This window comes from Rhinatrema bivittatum, chromosome 8 (assembly GCF_901001135.1).
Source record: "Rhinatrema bivittatum chromosome 8, aRhiBiv1.1, whole genome shotgun sequence".
NCBI classification, from domain to species: domain Eukaryota; kingdom Metazoa; phylum Chordata; class Amphibia; order Gymnophiona; family Rhinatrematidae; genus Rhinatrema; species Rhinatrema bivittatum.
The window spans coordinates 71319127-71339234 of record NC_042622.1 but is presented as its reverse complement, the minus strand read 5'-3'; the positions used below and the strand labels follow the sequence as shown (position 1 = coordinate 71339234).

Genomic DNA, 20108 nt, shown 5'->3' with positions numbered 1-20108 from the left:
ACCCCTCCACCCATGGCTGTCACCAGGATTACTGTCCCTACCACAGCCTTCTATACCCATCCCATTACAATGCTGGTTTCCCTCCACCAATCACTAGTAGGTGATTTCAGGCTGTTGTCTCCCTCAGATTTACAGTCCCCCACACTTCTGTGTCTTGTCAAGCTTTGCCACCCAAAACCAGCAAGGCATTCGTCCCAAAGCATCCTCTCCCCTGCTGACTGGTGTTTTAGCCATGCTATTCTCCCACCCTCTCGTTAGGGTCATAACTGCTGCTCCTCCATGCAGGTTACCTCAGGGGTTTCCAAAGTACCAGACTGGCACAGAATCAGAGGAAAGTTACAATGTCCCAGTGCCCATGGCAACTTGGGGGTAAAGGGTCTTAATGTTTGCAAAGCTTGTTAGCCAAGATTGTACAGACTCCTTAGGAAGGTAGCACCACACATCTGCAGCTATAGGGAAAGCAGTGGATATCCTGGCAGGACGTTTGTCTGGCAAAGTGCCAAGCCACAGACTACCTGTAAGTTGGCATTGCAGACATTCTAAGATAGGGACTATTTCATGAAGCCACAGAAAAACTGGACTAAATTGAACCCACATCGCATAAAACTTTGCAAAGTTTTTCTGGGCATGCACCAGAGAAGTCTATTTACACATTCATGTACATGAGCAATGAAGATTAAAGCATTGCACCCCCCCCCCCCACCTGAGCATAGAACATGGCTATTGCTCTCCCCCCACCCTGAACTGCAGCATTTACTGGTGGTTGCTGCAGAAATTTGACAAGCCAGTATGTTGAATGTTGAACTGCTCAGCTGTCTTTTGTACACAAGTCTTACAAAAAAAATCAATTCTTCATGCCAACCACAGACATGGATTTTATAAGTTTCACTTGCATGGTTCCCACTTGTTATATCCTGGTACTGCTATCTGAGGTCACTTCAGCGGTGCATCTCATTGAAAAATCAGACTATACCTTTCCAGCAGCTTATTTTCTACAGTGTACTTTCAGTGCCCACATTTTTCTGTACTTCAAGCCAGCAAGTATTACCCACTGCCTTATTGCTAAAGATTGTTACTGCATGTAATGCTCTGACTATATCCGTTAGCACATACCTTGTCAAGATACAGGTGACTTGCTTCCTTTCAAAGGGAAAATACACTTGCTTATAAAGCAATGTGCCTTGAAACTATGGCCCATTCAATAAAGTCTGTGGGAGAGCTGGCGCTCTGAGGCAAGCGCCTGCTCTCTCAATGCATGCCCAGGCACCTCTCCTGGGTGTGCTATTTAAATTAGGGCCTGCGCTAATAAAGAGGTGCTATGGACACTAGTGCATCCCTAGTGCCTCATTGGTGGAAATGGCAGCAGGTCTGACAACCAATGCTTAATTTTACCAGCGTCTGTTGAACCCACTGAGCCACAGGTTTGGAAAACGGACTCCAGCAAAGTTGAGCATCTGTTTTCCAACCCACGGGCAGTTTAAGAAATTTTTTTTTTTAATTTTTGGGGCCTCCGACTTAATATCGCTATGATATTAGTCTGAGGGTGTACAGAAAAGCAGTTTTTTTTCTGCACACTTGCCTGCTGTCTGAAATTAATGCCTGCGGTAGGCATTAATTTCCAAGAGTAAATGTGCAGCTTGGCTGCACATTTTACTTTTGTATTGCAGGTGACTAATATGCTCATCAACATGCATTTGCATGTTGCAGGTGCTATTATTTATTTATTTAACAATTTTATATACCGACCTTCATAGTAGATTACCATATCGGATCGGTTTACAGTTTAACAAAGGGAAAAAACTAGAGTAACAAATTCACGTAAACGAAAGATAACCAAAGCAGGAATAAGACAAAGTTACAATCAACAGGGGGCGAGAACTTGGAAGCTTGCAACAAGCTGGAAAGAAGAAAAGGCCAGTAAAGTAATTTTACCGTAGAGTGTACAAGTTACAAACTTAAGAACGGTGCTTTAATCTGAAGTCTAAGAGTCCATTTATTTTTTTTTTCTTTGAGAAACGGAGTGACAGACTGGGTAAGAAAGAAGGCCAGCTAGTGATTGTCTGGTGGTTCAGGGAAGGCTTGGAGAAAGAGCCAGGTTTTAAGATTTTTCCTGAAAGTTAATAGGCATGGCTCCAGTCTGAGGTTTGATGGGATACTATTCCAGATGGAAGGGCCTGCTATTAGTTTCGGGGGGGGGGTTGGCTATGCATTTCGCGCACTATTACCCCTTACTGTATAAGGGGTAAAAATAGCACGTCAACACGCAGCCAAACAGGGGCTAAACGGTGTGCTTGGCCTACACAGATATTCCCTCCTTCAGCACTCCTTGGCTAGTATGGGAAATGTTTCAGAGCAGGTTTCAAATATTACAACTATTCACCAGCCAGAGTCTCACAGGGTCAGCAGCAGCTGCTCTGCAGTCACATGTTGCTCTGTACAATTTATCTGTAATTAATTTACAACTGGTCAGGGACCCATGTTCTGCGGTCACCACCTTGCTCTTAGAGCAGCCTGGTAGTATCCTTGGCTGGCGACCGCCCCCTTCTTCCCCCTCAAAAGACAGCAGCTTTGCACAAATTCCTCTCTTCTGTTGAGCCCTTTGGGAAGCCTGCCTCTTCAGCACAGCTCCTTACAATGCCCTCACTCCATGCAGCCAAGTCTAACTTTTCCATGTCACTTGCCTCCTCCAGCTTTTGGGAGCCCAAAGTTCCATCAATCAGGGCAGTGACTACAGTAGCTGCACAAGTACAGAATCCAAGCAAGGCCTGAACAGAAAGTGGGATACAACTCTGGACTCCTGCAGCAGTGCAAGTCTGCTCCAGAAGACAGGCTCCCTTTCCCAGGTCTTTTAACGTGTTCCTTATTCAGAAGGAGACCATGCACAGGGAGTGCTGACCTTCCCTCTTGCAAAAAGAACATTCATGTCAAATTTGTGATAATGCTCAGCGAGTTTGCAGCTAAGCAATAGGCCACATTTCTAGAAACGTGTTTGATAGGATTTATTTAAACCACACTTTATAGAAAGCTCCTACAAAAATGCACAATTTCAAAATGCAAGAAGTAGTAACTCACCTAGCCTCAGAGGTGAGATCCACATTACACTGAAGACCAGACTGGTCCATGGCATTCACAATGATCAGAGTAGTGAACATGAAGTCACTTAACTCTTGGTAATATGGCTGCATCAAAAGATTTTAAGAAACTAAAAGGTGTACCATAAAAGCTTACCTTCTACTTAACAGTAACAACTTCAGTTTGCAGTAAGTTTATCTACAGTACAGAAATCCAGCCTTGAGCACATTTACAAAATGTTTCTGATGTAATGTATAAGTGTTAAAACTATGACCTTCATTTAAAAATGTATTAGAAGTACAACTCTAGGCAATCTTTCACAAGATCTTCTAGCCACAAAGAAAGAACTCAGATTGACTGCGCATACTATCAAGACAGAATCCAAATTAGAATTGGGTCTAGTCAAATCTAAACAACTACAAACTCTGTTAGTCTACGCTCCCCCGGGAGTTCTAGAAACGGACCCATCACCCCTCGTAGAATCCATCGTGAAACATTAATGCAGACATACCAACAATAATTATGGGGGACTTCAACCTTCACACAAATGCAATACCTCGCTCTACCAACTGTGAAGTTCTCCTCACCACCCTCGGCGATGGGATTCACTCAGACCATCAACAGCCCCACACATAAAGCTGGTCACACCCTGGATCAAATATTCATCAATTCTAATTTCACTTGCACAATAGAACCTTCCTGTACACCAATCCCTTGGTCAGATCATTTCCTAATAGAATCTTCCTTTTCCACACACAGACACACCTCTCCACACACTTCTACCATTCAATTCAGGAAAACATGTCCTTCTGACATACTCGGCGATCAGCTATCCAAAGAACTCTCCAACCTTGACCTAGCTAATCCGGACTCAGCACTATCCTCTTGGCAAAAGATTACAGAAACAGTCGCAAACAAATGGTGTCCAATAATCTCCAAATCACTCAACCCAATAAAAAAGGGAAACCAACCTTGGTTCTGCTCGGAACTGAAACAAATGAAACAAGACTTACGCCAGAAAGAAAATAGATGGCGAAAAACCCCAAATAAAACTCTCTCATCTTACAAGGGACTCTTAAATCACTACAGGACCGCCATTCTACAGAAAAAGAAGGAATACTACGCAAACAAAATACACCATTTTCAATATGATGCCCAGGCCCTTTTCGCTTACGTATCACAAATCACTAAATCAACCTCACCACCTATTCCACATGAACAAGCTCTCTCAAAAGCTATAGAACTCGCTTCTTACTTCCAACAGAAGATCTTAAATACCCTCGCCCTCCTTCCCACAAATACAACTCCCATCAAGTCAGGTGAGAATTCCAATTCTCTAAATAGACCCAAATTTGACTGTTTCGAATCAATCTCCTCCAAAGAGATTGAATCCATTCTAAAAAAAACTGAAACCTGCTAGCCATCCAGCTGACAATATTCCATCGAGACTCCTGCTTCTAATCCCTAACTTGATCTCAGGACCCCTGACCAGCATAATAAACAGCCTCCTATCCCAAGGAAGCTACACAGACATCCTAAAAACCGCTTCACTCAAGCCCCTCCTCAAGAAACACAATTTAGACCCTAATGTACCAGCAAATTTCAGACCCATCTCTAACCTCCCTTTCGTCGCTAAACTTACGGAGAAACTGGTAAACACACAGCTTTCTGACTACCTGGAAGACCACAAGATCTTACACCCTTCGCAATATGGTTTCCGTAAATCACGCAACACGGAAACCCTCCTCATCTCACTAACAGACCATATTATTATGGGGTTAGATAAAGGTCATTCCTTTTTACTAGTCTTGTTAGACATTTCGGCGGCTTTCGACACCGTCAATCACACCATCCTATTGGATCGCCTAGCAGATATCGGCATCTCGGGATCTGCGTACAACTGGTTCAAGTCCTTCCTCAGTAATAGGACTTACAAAGTCAAAATCAATAATAAAGAGTCTCCCCTAACAAAATCGAATCTTGGCCTACCCCTACCCTCTTCAACATATACCTCCTCCCCCTCTGCCAAATGTTAACAGATCTCAATCTAATTCATTATCTGTACGCAGACGACGTACAGATTCTAATCCCCATAACAGAATCAATATCAAAAGCGCTCACCCATTGGAATAACTGCCTACTTTCCATCACCAGTCTACTCAACAGCTTAAACCTGGTCCTCAACGCTTCTAAGACAGAGCTTCTCCTCATCTCCTCAAATGATAACAATATCCACCAACCAACACCATTCAACGCTCACATCACATGTAAGCAGGTTAGAGATCTTGGGGTGATTCTAGACAACCGACTAAACCTCAGGAAAATGGTCAATACAACGAAAGATTGCTTTTACAGATTACAGGTCCTAAAACGACTTAAACCTCTCTTATTCTTCCACGACTTCAGGACAGTCCTCCAAGCGTTACTGTTCGCCAAAATAGACTACTGCAGTGCCCTTCTACTAGGACTTCCCAAATCTTCTACTAAACCGCTGCAGATGATTCAAAATGCGGCAGCAAGATTGTTAACCAGTACCAGCTGCCACGATCACATATCACCAATTCTCAGGAACCTACATTGGTTACCAGTAAATTACAGAATTCTATACAAATCAATCACCTTAATCCATAAAACTATCCATCATCAACTTCAACTTGACCTGGAAATACCTCTCAAACTCTACTCTTCTATCAGACCAACTAGAGACATTTACAAAGGCACTCTGAATGTTCCCCCCACTAAAGCCTCACGCCTCGCTACGACCAAAGACAGAGCCTTTTCGATAGCTGGCCCATCGATCTGGAACAGTATCCCATCAAACCTCAGACTGGAGCCATGCCTTTTAACTTTCAGAAAAGGTCTTAAGACCTAGCTCTTTCAACAAGCCTTCCCTGAACCAGACATTCAATAGTTGGCCTTCATTCCTACTCGGTCTGGCACTCCATTTCTCAAAGAAAAAATAAATGGACTCAGACATTAAGGTTAAAACACCGTCCTTAAGTTTTAACTTGTACACTCTATGGTAATATTATTTTACCGGCCTATCTTCCTTCCAGCTTGTTGCAAGCTTCCAAGTTCTCTCCCCTTGTTGATTGTAACTTTTTGACTTATTCCTACTTGTTATCTTTCGTTTACGTGAATTTGTTACTCTTGTTTTTCCCTTTGTTAAATTGTAAACCGATCTGATATGGTAAATTTACTATGAAGGTCGGTATAAAAAACTTAAATAAAATAAAGATCTGGTCATGCAACTAAGATTTTCATCATAAACTATACTTTTTGGAGATTCTGGCCTTTCCTTCTCACCCTGGAGAAAGCTCTGCAGTTAACCAAATATAGTCTAAAAAACTGCTCTAGAAACTTCAAACTGCCCGAGATGTGATTTTATAGCCCAGTGGGCAGCAATGCAGCAATTACTTCCTGCTGAAAGAGCATGCTGCTCCTTTCAGCAGCCCTGCTTTCACCACTCCCCATTCGAGTGGAAATGATTTCATGCCAGTCGAAAGGAGTCTGCATTCCACTGGGTCCCAGCACATTGCCAGGGGTTCAGCAGCTCAGAGGTCAAGGAGACAGGCCAGCTTCCTGTACAATGGATGCAGGCACTAAAAAGCCAGAAGCCGCAGCTTTATATGCTCACAGAACATGTAACATTTGAGTCACTGAACTGACATCAAGGCTCAATAAATGCTGGGTTCACAGCTGCTCCATGACCTGCAGTGGCCATCAGGAAGCCAGTGTTTGGAACTTCCAAATCAAGATTACAACAAACTAAACCTCGTTACTGAGTTTTCAGCACTTACACCATTCACCCTTACTGAAGCATTTCAGCCAGAACACTTTTGTCTGGATATGGCTCTCAAAAGAATTAGACACCTTCCGGTGAATAGAGCTACCTGGCTTTCAAAAACGTTTGGGGTTATAGAAAGCTTTGTGGCAGGACCAGTCTACCTTTATGGACCTGTTTCCATACACCAAATTGTTTAAACATCTACATCTCCCCAAGCTTCCTGTAACGTCAGGCTTCTGCTCTTTGGAGCTCACTTGGCCTCTGCAGTGCCTCATGAGATGAGCTTGGCATGACCACAGATGGCAGCCACTGGCCTCAGCTTGCTAACAGCATGCTACCGTTGACTTCCTCATACATGCCTGAGGGCAGAAAATACAAGTAGCATTTTTATAGAAGATGAGTGTGGATAAAGCTGAAAAGTGCAGACCTCAAGCTCCAGGGGCTGGTTGATGGCAGGACAGGTAAAACAGGTCTGTTTTAAAAGTCACAATACTAACCTTAGTTTTCCAGCACAGCAAGTAGCTAACCTAGATTAGATAAATTGCTCTATTCTGTGAAATCTTTGTGTGGCTTCTGTCACAAAAGACATTTGTAACAGTATGTTACATAGCACAGTGACAGAGAACTGAAAATGGACCATTAAGAACAGAGTGCAGCAGAAAGGCAGTTCTAGATAAAGGAATCATGAGTTTGAAAAAGGAGTAGACTCATGAACATTAGAAAAATATTTAGAGTATGCATGAAGGCTTCCCAGTAAGATGCTAGGGCCTAGTTCAGTGGAAGCTGGATATCTTGTTTCAGATTGCCTTTAAGTGCTTTCAAACATTAAGATTCAGTCCAGAGATTTTTTTTCCCACATTGACAACTGTCACACCACTTTCCCATCTGCATCTTTGTCACTGCTTATATTGGACTGTCCCGTTTTGGGAGCATGGTCATTTGAACATTTTTTGCCTTACTTATCCTAAACTACTAATATTTTAGGTCCTTAAGTCTCATTTTAAGGCTTTTGACACTGTCACTTTGGTAGTTAGAGCCAGATTGTGGCACCTATAGGCAGTGCCAAGTTATGGGTGCCCCTTTGAAACTGTGCTGGCACATGGCACCATAGCAAGCAGAAATTGCCTTCTCTGGCCTGGATATCTGGTGCCTTAAGTTTGGCACCTAGGCAAATGCCTATGTTGTCCATGCCAAAATCCAGGCCTGTCAGTAGTCCTTACTGCATCTAATCTAGGTTAGCTACTTGCCATGCTGGAAAACATTTTCTAAACATACTCTAAACATTTTGCCACCAGAAGATCTTTTGCACTAAAAATTGCTTATATAGCCTTCAATAACTAGACCAAGACAAGACCTCAATGTTTTGTAAAGAGGTATTGCTTCCACATTACCTTTATTGTACTGCTCCCTGTGAAACCTAGTATGCTACCAGCATATCACTTCTGAAAGTTTGGTATTAGTCCCTGATCCCTCATAGTGATGGTAATGTCCAACATGTACTATTTGAATACATTAAGACTTAAGTTACAAGACTCCTGAATACTCAAGCTTACACATTAGTGCTAATTTGTCTACTCCTTGATGACATTACCTGTAGCAGGGCTACCACTGTCAAGGACATACCTTCTCTATCCCTTTTGCAATATCTGCTTAGAACACAGAATAGTGTCATCTGTGGCACATTGGTCGGCCTCCATGGAGTTAGATAGCAGCTTAAGGGTCACCATGATAAACCACAGTGCATGCATAGGATGCCTCCCCAAACACCAGACATCTAAAACCAACACTACTAGGTGGTTCAATGAGGGCATTGCCTCCATATACAGAAGGAGAATTACACTCTGGAGTAGTGACAATCCAGAGATGGAGACCCTTGATGCTTGAGAGAAAGCTTTTCTAAAGCCTTATGGCAGTTATCCCTAGGAAGAATCTCCATAACATGCAAGGAAAATTGCCTGGTAAGTCAGGTCATGAAGCACAAAGTCACATGTCATACCCTAGGGAAGTACAGTGCAACTTAAAACATGAAGTGCTGGACTACAAACTCCAATAAGTAAAATGAACCTTAACATGTGTGTCATATGATCTCAGTCATCTACCAATGTGCCCCACTTAACTGCCATTTAATACCAGCACTTAAACAGTACTTTGTACAGTAAGAGTGAACAACCTTTGCCCACATTATGGTAAACTGCTTGGATGACACTACCGAGCAGTGATCACACTGACTAAATATTCATTGCATTAAGCTCCACAGTTTAAGGCATAAAGTGTTGCACACAATGTAGTTCAACACATCTACCCTCATTTATGGTCAGAACCTTCTTACTCTAAAGGAGGTTGTTCTCAGTCCAATAGGTTCAGCTTGGGACTGACTGGGTGTGTCTGAAAGACCACTGAATCTGTTCTAAAGCAGTCTGCCCATCTCACACCTGTACAGCTGTGTGCGCTGGAGACAGGCTGAAAGCTGTAAGACCATTGATGTGTGGATCTCTAACATGTTACCTTACAAAATTGTCTGCAGTCAGTTTCAATAGTATAATAAGTTAAGTTTGAGGAGATATCTACAGCTCGACAAACCACTACAGGCACTTATACAGCATGCCTATTCCACAACGTCCTTAACTTATTTTATTTAAAAGTATTTATATACTGTTTTTACAAATTGAAGTTTTATCACAACGGTTCACAAAGAATGTAAAACCAAACAAATTAAAGAATAAAAATTACACAAAATCGATATAACAATCAAAGTAAACAAACTTACAGAGCACCTTAAGTATTCACCTCTGGTTAAAGCTAACAGCATGTGATCCAATAAATCCAATATTAAGAATCAACTTCCCATTTTTTGCCCAAATTTTTTTTTTTTTTTTTTTTTTTAATATTAACTGCCAACTGTGGGGGATTTACTTCACACATGGGCTCAGTTTGCACAGGGCTAAAAAAATTTAAAAAAAGAAACTCATGCAGGCCCAAGTTTTAGCAGCCAGGGTAAAAAGAAATTCACTTTGTTCCGGCTTTCTATCCCCAGAACCTTCCCCTTCTATTCTAGGATAGGATTATGCTACTGTTCAGGCTGGTGGTGACACCTCACCTGAGTTGTCCAGTTCTGGAAGCTGCACTTTTAAAAGCCTATTTTAATACGTATGTTTAAGTGCTCATATGTATTTTTAGTAGTATTGTGTTACTTTGGATTATGCTTGTATGATACTGATTTTATATAATTGTGCATTTAATACATTAACTTAGTAAAATGTTATAATTTCTATTATGTTACTTCTCCATCTAGTATTGTAGATAGGTGGGCTATACATTAAATAAGACACTGGACTGCTTCAGACTACCACCAAAATGGCACAAACCCTATGAAATGGACCTAGAGAAGCTAAATACGCATTCCTGAGAGGAGAGACCAGCAAGATAAAACTAAAAACCTGAAAAAGGTATTGAGGCACAGAAGATAAGCCTTTTTCAAGGCAAAGGAGATTCTGTCAAAGACCTTTTTGCATGCAAACTACCTTAACTGTATTGAAATGCCTCATGCAGAGTCGTTAGGGCATCCTGAAAACCTGACCATTGATGCCTGAAGACTGAATTGCCTACCCTTGTTCTAGAATAAAGGGTCGTCATAACATGAAACTCTGAAGGAGTTGAATGGAACAAGTGGAGGCTAAAACAGTAATGAACTTCAAAAAGGCATGGGGTAAGGGCAGGTGATCCTTAGCTGCAAAGAGTGCAGGCAACTATGACTTTGTGGTACAATATTTAGCTACTATACACAAATCAATAAGTGTTGGTGCCACCAGAATGAAAGGCAGAGTGAATAAACTAGATGTTAAAGTCCTAGCAGGAACAGACGCTCATGAAACTGGGCCTGGCAAGCTATGCAGAGGACCTAAGATGTTGAGTCCTCAGCATAGCCTGCAGAGGGCCCAAAATCTAGTTGGGTAATTTAAACTACCAATCCACACTAGGATTGGTAGATTAAAGTTAGAAGCTTTATAGTTGGATATAGGAAGAGGGGTACTAGGTGGGAACTTTGCATGTTCATCTGTATAAGATAGTAGCCCAAAACCAAGACAAAAAAAAATCTATAATGCATAAGATCTTACAAGTAATGCAAACTCTGCTTCAGAACTAGAAAACTATGAAATACCCACCTCCCCCATAAGAGCCTAATATCTGCTGCTGTCTGTGCCAGTGAGTAATTGAGAAGTACAGCCACCCAAAAAAAAGTATAACTAAAGTTCATTTAAAAAGTTAAATGACCACAGAAAAACATGAGCACCTATTAGATATAGGGATGCTATACACAGATGACTTATGAGGTCCCATAAGCAATTTGTGGTTTCACCACCTGTGAACTACACTAACGTTTGCCTTCAATAAGAAAATCTTTGTCTAATGAGACACCATTGGGGTGTACAAACATTGGACTGAAGGGATAAGATCACTAAGAAAACATCTTACTTCTGAGCCAGACTCCGTAAATTACAGATGTCACAGTAGAGCTCAGCTATGTTACACCCACGCCCTGCTCAAATATGTTTGTTTCTCACTCAAAAATGAGAATTTGAGACTTTGATCCAAAGAAAGCATGATAGGTGCATGAAACAGCCTGACAGAGGTGATAAGCTTAATTCAAGGCAGCCTCGGAAGAACCTTAAATAGCGGGAAGTGAGCAAGCTTCAGATGAAGTATTGTCTGATATTAGAAGCCATATGAAAAGTAGATCCTGGTATCTTAACTGTGTTCACACCACTGTTGCCCCCAGACTGATTAGTATGTTTACATTTTTATTCAGCACTTCCACCCCCCCTTTTTATTGTTTTTCTCTCGATCTGCCCCCCTGCCTTCCCCTACCACACAGGGAAGTCGTAATGCACAGCACAGTAATTTTAGTGCTTGACTCACTTAACTTTCCCAGAAGAGGTGACATGGAAGCAGAGAGGAAGCATGGCCATATTTGGGAAAGAATTTGCATATGACTATTCACAATGAAAAAAGCCAGAATGGTGTTGCAATCCAAACCTGCAATGACGTCTCGTAACATGAAAGCCAAGTTTCCCCACTGCAGGCCAGGAAGGGCAAAAAAACAGGAAATCCAGAAAGACTTGCATTCCCCTTCCAGCTCACCAGCAAGCCAGACTTCTGTTGTAAAAAGTCGAATTCCCCAGAAGGGATCATCCCTTGCTTAATCTCTTGAATAGTTCACATGCATTTTATTCCATTTCCTAACATTCATAATACCCCCTGGTGAAGAATGAATTTATAAGTATTTAAGAACAGGCATCTCCAGTGCCTTAAACACCAATGATTTAACATTGAGAGCAGCAAAATTTCATCTGAAGTCTTTATTTCATACTTCACAATGAAATCTTCCTCAGACACTGAAAAGTTATAGCAAAGCAATTCACCGATCAAATCTATGTCCTAGCCAAAAGTAACAGGAACTAGATACATAAATACAACTGATATGGCTTGGGGCTTTTTTTTTTTGCTGGTAAAGCAATCTAAAAAACACAACCAAGATATAAGCAAAAAGGGAGCAGGAGGGGGGAGAACACACTTAGGTTGTAGAAAGAGGAAGAAAAGTAGATGTAACTGGAAAGCAAAGTTTGGAGGATGGAGTAAGAAATAGTTGGGCCCGAGCCCATCAGTAACCAGGCACTGTGCGTCACAATCTGACCCTGGCCCGAAGCACTGGGGTGTCGCGTGATGTTGCACAGAGGCGCTGCACTGCCTCCCCTTCCACCGGTCACACTGCCCATGGTGCCTCCGGGCTAAGCATAGACCACCCTTTTTGAATGAGCTGGTGCCACATCCTACCGGCTGCGTGATAAAATTCCTAAAGTGCCAAGACAGCATAACAGCTGTGGAGGCACCATGAGAAGAGACCCTGCTTCAGCATCCAGAGGCCTTGGGTTTGAATCCTAGGACTGCACACATTTTAAGCCAGTGCCAGGGGAGTGTATAGGATCCTTGCCCGGGTCCAGCAGAGGCCACGGGGATTGTGGCACACTGGGACCCAAGTGTTGTCCGAGATCCACCCTAGCTGTGAGGACAGACTGATCGCTGCCCAACTGACTGCCTATCTGCAGTATTTAATAAAGGAACACAGGGGAGGTCTTAAAAAAAAGAAATAACTCAGCCATCAAGTAGCCAGTCCTCCAGGGATATTTACTTTATTTAAATTTTTTAATATACCGATGCTCAAGATGAAGTCTTATTGTACCAGTTTACAGTAGAACCAGGGGGAAACCATTTAACTAGAAGAAAGAAAGTTACAATAAACAGGGAGTAACATTCAGGGCCATTGAGAGAAAGAATTAGTTTAACGTAACTCAACTAGAGAGGTAATGTAAAATAGCAGAAAACGATTAAAATAGGGTGCTTATTTAGCAGGAAATATAAATAAGCAGTTCAGGCATAACAGTTCCTTTGGATAAGGGGCAGAGGAGGCAACCGAAAGGGGAGAGGAAGTGGTTAAAGGTCCAGGTGAGGAGGAAGGTAATAAGGAGGTGAGAGAGTCAATGCTAGTTGGGGGATTGACCCCTCAGGGGTATGCTTGAGAGCACAGCCAGGTTTTCAGTTTCTTTCTAAAGAATGTTATGGGACCAGGATATGTGCTTGAGCCAACTGAGGCATTCTATAGCCTGCCCTCTGGAGGACCTCTCACAACCCACACTCCGGAGAGGCTCGAGTCGAGTGGGCAGATGATTGCTATGGTGGGCACGGGAAGACTGAATTACCATGTGTGAGAAAGCAGAGTTGACAGGCAATCCTTGTGGGGGGGGGGGGGGGGGGGGGGGGGGGAAAAATGTGAGAAAGCCCAAGCAGCCCAGTAAATGGGGCAACAAATGGGAGATGCATCGGGTAGACAGGGGACTAGTGTCAACCTTGCCATGGGCAGGATGCTGGTAGATAATGCTTTGGATGATGGGAGACACCACAAAGACCTTCTGCAGCAGAACCCCCCTCCCCCCAATATGGGGTCTGGTTCATAGGGGCTTACACTCACCCTTAGAGATGCAGATACAAGGCACTCACTCCCCCAACCCTAGCTATGGCAACACCTCGAGCAAGGGCAACGTCTGAGAGAGCCAAGTGGGGCAGTATGGACCTATGAGGTGCCCACCAGTTCACCCGTACTGTCAGCAAGGGGTGACATGGCAGCAGGGTGCAAGATGGCTCCACTGTCTTCCAAACCCTGCAGGTTGGGGAGCCAGCTCCTGTCCCTTAATGGAGAAGCTTCTTGGAGTTTTTCCAGTTTCCCTCTTTTGCAGGCGCTAACCCTTATTCTCCGCATCCTTGGAGTTTCTGGCCGGTTCAGACAGTCTGTATCCATGATGCCTGCAGGCTGCGACAGAGGTCACTTTGGCACCAGATTCTTGTCACCCAAAAGCAACTTGTGCCAACGGGCACAGTCATGGACATTCCCATCCTGCAGGGCAATCCAGGAGAGCAACAGCAAAATGAAGTGACCACTCCAGTTTGACCAGCGGCCGGTGGCCATATGTACTGAAATGGAACAGGAGGTTCCTCCACCAGTAGCTGAAAGGACAAGCAAAATTGCAAGTGTAGAATAGCCCCAGCATGAGCAGAAGCTCCTCAGACACATCTGATTCTGACTCCTCCATTAGCAGAGGAAGGTGAAGCATCCAGGGGCCCTCTGGCTCTTACTAACTTATCCCAGCTATGGGAAAGCATACTTACGGCTCTGTGAAGGAAGATTAAGAAGTGTTCATACATCGATATATTTAGGGTCTTGGAAGGAAGGCATAGGGGGTCAGCATGGAAAAAGGAGAACGGGGAGGGGGACACAAGCTGCCCGAAGCAGATAAAAGTTCCTGGGATCACTTACACTTGTGCATTCCTCTGGATGGGCATTAATGGAGAAGACCACCTTTCCCAGTACAGTCCTTTGCTGAGCTATGCAGACATACTTGAAGCTTACAAAGAATATGATGGCTGAGCCTGACTGAATGACTAGCATTTTCAGGACAAAATGGAGAACCATTTCATGTCTTTGAGAATACAGGATGTCAGTTTATGGCCAAGACAGATGACTAGCAAGGCGAGTAATGCAGTTACATGCACACTGACAACATTTTCAAGATGGCCATCACGCATACCAACGGAACAGCCGTTACCTACCAAAGTATAAGATCTTCGTGCAGCTTTCAGGGCTGCAAGTTCAAACATGTTTGCTCCATTTGTGCTGCATCCCATCCAGCAAGCAAATATATCAAAATAACTGGGGGGTGTTGGCAGAGCCAAATAAGAGTCTTCAATAAAGCTCCTTTCCCCTCATAATCTTGCCCACCACGGCACTGTGGCTGAACCTTTACCCTAGGCAAAGAGATGCTTTGCACATTAATCAAGGCTTTCGGGATAGATTTCCTATTTTCAGGGAGTGGGTTAACAAGATGAGCATAACCAAGTGCACCATCTGCAGTGAAGTATGCAGACATAACAGAAATTGGACTAGTTGGCACTGAGATGGATGGCAAGCCCATTTTCTGTTACCCCTGTTTCAGAGAATGCTCCTTTCACTATTGGCTATCGTCCCAAAGAAGCCTGGCAAGTTCCAGCTTATACAGAAGTTCTTCTACCCTCTTGCCTCAGTGACCACCTACCTCCAGAAGAATGTACGGTAAAAGTTGCATCCTTCAATTCTGCTCTACACATGTTAGAGAAGTGTGGTAGAGGTGCTCCAATAGCCAAGATGGACAGTTTGTATTCACATTGTTTCCTGTGCACCTGGACAGCTTTCCACTGTTAGGAATTCAGTTATGGGACCAATATTACTTCGACAAGTGCATGCTGATGGGGCATTCAGTGTAAGAAGGAGCTGAAGAGTTCAAATAAGCACCTTACACTGGGTGATGGCAGAACGAGCCGAGACAAGCAACATCACTACCTACCTTGATCTGAGTGAGTTCAGTGTATGGACTCTAATCCAAAGAGTTTGGCATCCCTCTCACATGAGAAAAAACTGAGGGTCCATCAACAATATGTTTCCTGGGCATCAAATTGTATTCAGTCAACATGGTGTCTAGTCTGCCAGAGGATAAAGTTGCAGCGCTGAGCGTTGACACGTCAGGCTTCTAAGGTCTTCATGCTGTGCAAGCCATGCTGGGCACATTGAGCTTTGCCTGCTGAGTAATCCCCATGGGGCATATTTCCTTAAGGCCGCTTGCAGCAGCAGCTACACTGGACATTAATTGGCCCCACCACTTCAGAGTATTGAGAGATTTGTGCCGACATCAGTTTGGCTATCATTTCTCGATTTCAATGACGTGTTCATGTGGCAGGAACCTCCCTCTCTCCAGTCGAGATCTGGACATACATTCCGATGCTTCAAGCAGATGAGTTTTGGGGTGGGGGGTTCTGTCGGGCAGCATGGTGTACCGTGCCCTGGCCACACAACTGGGTTGAGGCAGATTAATCGGGAATATAACCTTTGAACTGTTCCCTATATTGGTAGTGTTGGTGCGATGAAGCAATAAGTTGCAGAACAAGCACATAATACTTTGGTGTGATAACCAAGCTTTTGTTCAAGTTTTAAAATAGGTAGTCAGCAAAACGCCCCAGAGTTGTCGAGTTATTGGAGGTGGTTTTAGTGAGCTTGTGCATTAGCACTACAGTCCGGGAGCACCATGTGCCAGAGGTTGATAAGATCGCTGATGCATTATCCCATGCTAAGTGGGATGTGTTTTATAAGCAGGTGCCCCAGTCCCAGACCACCTATGGATGATTGGTCTCCAACCATCAGGGAAATAAAGTGGGTATCACTTGCACCAGCCACTTGGGCAGCCTATTGCAGAAGTTATGAACATGAGAGGATTCTTGAGTCAGCAGGTTGAGTTGCCAGGCCAGTGCCAGAGACTTGCTTGCCCATTTAGTTTCTGCAGCAGAGGATATGGGTGGATCTAGAGTCACTGATGCCAAACATCTGTCAGGGTCTGCTTTCTTCACACAAATACAGTTAGGGCAATCCTACCACTCAAAGTTGACTGGGTAGTCAAAAGAGAACAAGCTGGCGAACAGCTGCTGATCATGCATGACATGTTGAACTTATGGTTTCTTCTGCCATCCATATGTACATTGGACTTCGAAACCAGCCTGTTTTAGGTGGCACTCGCATTCTGCACATGAGCAAGCCGGTGGCTTCTGTCAAAAGCAACTCTGGCTCTAGCGGCATACTGATGAGCAATGTCTCATGTACAGGTCGAGATATTATGTATACAAACACACAAGTTAAACTGACCAGGCCAGTAAGCGCATAACCCTCTCCCTGAAACATGTTACTGAAAGTCACATGCTTGGTACAGAACTTCAGGGCTCACTTGCTGACACGCTGATCTAGTTCTACTGACCAGATACCAGTTCTCCACCATCCTCAGGTGGCAGTGACCAAGACAGGCCTTGATGCAGGGAAATTCAACCATGCACATATTGAGGATTGGAGCTGCAAGTGGGATTACAAATAGATAAGATACAGCAGATAGGAAGATTAGGTCTGCTGCTAATTCCTATCTTAGATTGGGCAATCTCAGTCACTCGCAACAGATGTCTTTACAGATATACCTCAACTTTGGTGGACCCAGAAGGGGGTATGATTCGCCCATATGGACAACTCCTCTGCTTGGTACCTCACGGCATTCTCATGACCTGGATAGGCAAGTGGGCATGTGTTGGGAACAGCTATTTCCATTGCTGCATTAAAGGAATCAGCTGCTCCTGACACTTTGCTAATTCACCTAGGTGGCAATGATATAGAAGATCTCTGCCAAGCAACAGAATCAAGGCCAACTGGGCCAAATCTGCCACCTGGACTTGCATTTAATGGTCTGACATCCTGCACCCAAAGTGGAGCAACTTAAAGTTGTGGCAGCGAGGTTGGAAGAAGGTGAATCGTCAGATCAGTGTATGGACCAACAAGTTTGGGGGGGGGGGGGTCAATAAATCAAGTACAGTTGGGCAGATGTGCAATGCAAGGGCATGGTCAGGCCTGACGAGGTACACTTGTTTAACATTGCTCTGCAGGAGGCTTTAGAAGATCTATTTTGAGGATTCATGTGTTGGCTGCAGCTAAATGGTTGTGGGGGTCATGAGGCAAGGGCTTATGTCTCATACCAGTGGCAGGTACCCAAGCCAGTTTTTGGGATTTCAGATGTGGTGCATCATGATATGGACAGTGCCAGGCTGGCACCTATGTCTAATGGCAAGACCTCAGTACACTTCTGGGGTGCTGCCCCCTTGCTTGGGGATAAGGCAGAGGTACAATAAATTGCCTTGCTTGGTACATGGTGGGCAGCAGGGAATAGCCCAGTTGGTTATTTATGGGTCAGCTCAGGGTACAGGTTGTTTTGAAGTTCTGTTTAATAAAGATGCAGCTTTTACATTCCACTTAATGTTCATGTCTTAATTGTGTTTACAAATATCCATGCTATTTAGTGAAAATACTATATTATATGTGTCATGACTGCTAGAGTTAATAAATGTTAAGGGGAAAATGCAAGAGGGCCAGATGACAGAATCCAAGAGTGCCTGAATACCCTATAAACATGACAGTTTTCACCAGGCAAAGGGGTAACTTAGCAAAAGTGATAGCAACATAAGTACACAAAGCTATGTTTGCTGTGCACAAAAACGCAAACTCTTTACACTACTTCAGAAGCATTTTCTGAAAATTACTCTAACACTTTTCCCAAGTATGAGCCCCAGCAGTAATCTGGGCCTTTACACACTATACACCATGCTTGAAGTCTGGAAAGACTTAAGGAGCTATAACTTCCCTTGACCGTCATCCCCTCACAAATCAGAGAAACTCGTCTTACTGCCTTGCTAAGAGACTCTGGAATAGCAGACCTTTCCTTCATTTCACACAGGGAAATAAAGTTGTTAGTCTTTCTATTAAAAAAAACAAAAAAATCACTTTTAGAAACCTAGACTACATTCAATCAATCCCCTGCGCTAAGTCACTAATTTTCAAAAACCAAGGTCAATCAGGCAATACCTTCTTACTCATGTTACTATACTTTTCAAAGCCCACTGCATAGGATCCTGCATCGAAAAGTCATCCGATTCATACGCGATTAATTTATCACCCAAGGCAGAAAATGCCATATGCTACACGGGTAAAACAGGTCTGAAGTTAAAGGCTAAACCTTCAAAGCCAACCGAAGAACAAGGTTGAGGAAATATTTTTTGAACAGCTCAGATCACTGTTAGTGCCTCACAATCCGGATACTAAATAGGAACTTGAGGACTACTTAATTGTAAATTAACACTGATTCAAAGCGACTCAGTTCCTTTATTCGTTACCTGAGAAAGTTACGACAGCAGCAGATTCTCTTCCCCAGCATCCCTCCCACTCGTCTTCTACCTTACAACTCCTAAACGCACCGCTAGAGTCAGCCAGCCTACTTGTGTAATCAAATGCAAGTCTAACCTGAGCTCACGTCTCACTAATCAGAGAAAGGGAACAGAACTCTCCAAAGTTACTCACAAAAGTAATCCACTTAGTAACATAGCTGGCTTAGTTCCTATATAATGAGGTATAAAGTTGCATAGTCCCTAAAACAGAAGGCATTAACTTATTTCTGCATTTTCTTTACAACTAAAGGACTGCACACAAGCGACGCAACGCTCACTGCAGAGACTGGGGAAGTTCCAGAACACCTCCCCGCCATACACCCCCACGCCGGCCCCCCAGCACCAGTCCAGCCGTGCTGCAGGAAAGCGGGCCCCCATCCTGACTCATCGTCTGACCGTCTCTCGACGCCTAGAGCTGGTCTTTAGGGGGGGGGGGAAGGGACGAGCGTCACTTACAGACTCGGCGGAGGCCAGTGCCAGCAACAGCAGAGCCAGAAGAGCAGGGAGCAAGAGCCTCATCTTCTCCAGTCTATCGGTGAGCAAAGAACGCGCAGAGATTCCTTCTATCGGGCACGAAGCAGACACTCAAACTCGTTCCCCACTCAAAGAAATACTAATGAACCCCGTGCAGTAGCTCGGCGGGTCCTTATAAAGTGTCTCCGCCCACCACCGTGCGCGCGTACGTCTCTGGAGGGGGATGACATCATCTGTCCCGCCCCTTGCTCTAGAATCTATCCGTTCGCGGACATTCCGTCGGGCGGGCGGGATATCCCCAGTGATGGAACTCGAGGGCGGGGCAAACAAGGTAACTTTTCTGTGATATCACAAAAGGAAATATGTACTTTCGCTATGATATCACTTT

General features: G+C 43.8%; 1 protein-coding gene across 2 annotated transcripts in view; it reads right to left on the bottom strand.

The window, feature by feature from the left end:
- The window catches only part of SDC4 (syndecan 4), a 39762-nt gene extending 19874 nt beyond the window's left edge, over positions 1 to 19888 (bottom strand). Inside the window, exon 1 of one of the 2 annotated variants that reach the window (XM_029611609.1) lies at positions 19703 to 19888. In XM_029611609.1, the coding sequence (XP_029467469.1) occupies positions 19703 to 19765 (63 nt within the window). In that variant the 5' untranslated portion in view covers positions 19766 to 19888. The remainder of the gene's footprint in view (positions 1 to 19702) is intronic. The other variant, XM_029611608.1, reaches the window with a different exon arrangement.
- Between the last annotated feature and the right edge of the window lie 220 nt (positions 19889 to 20108).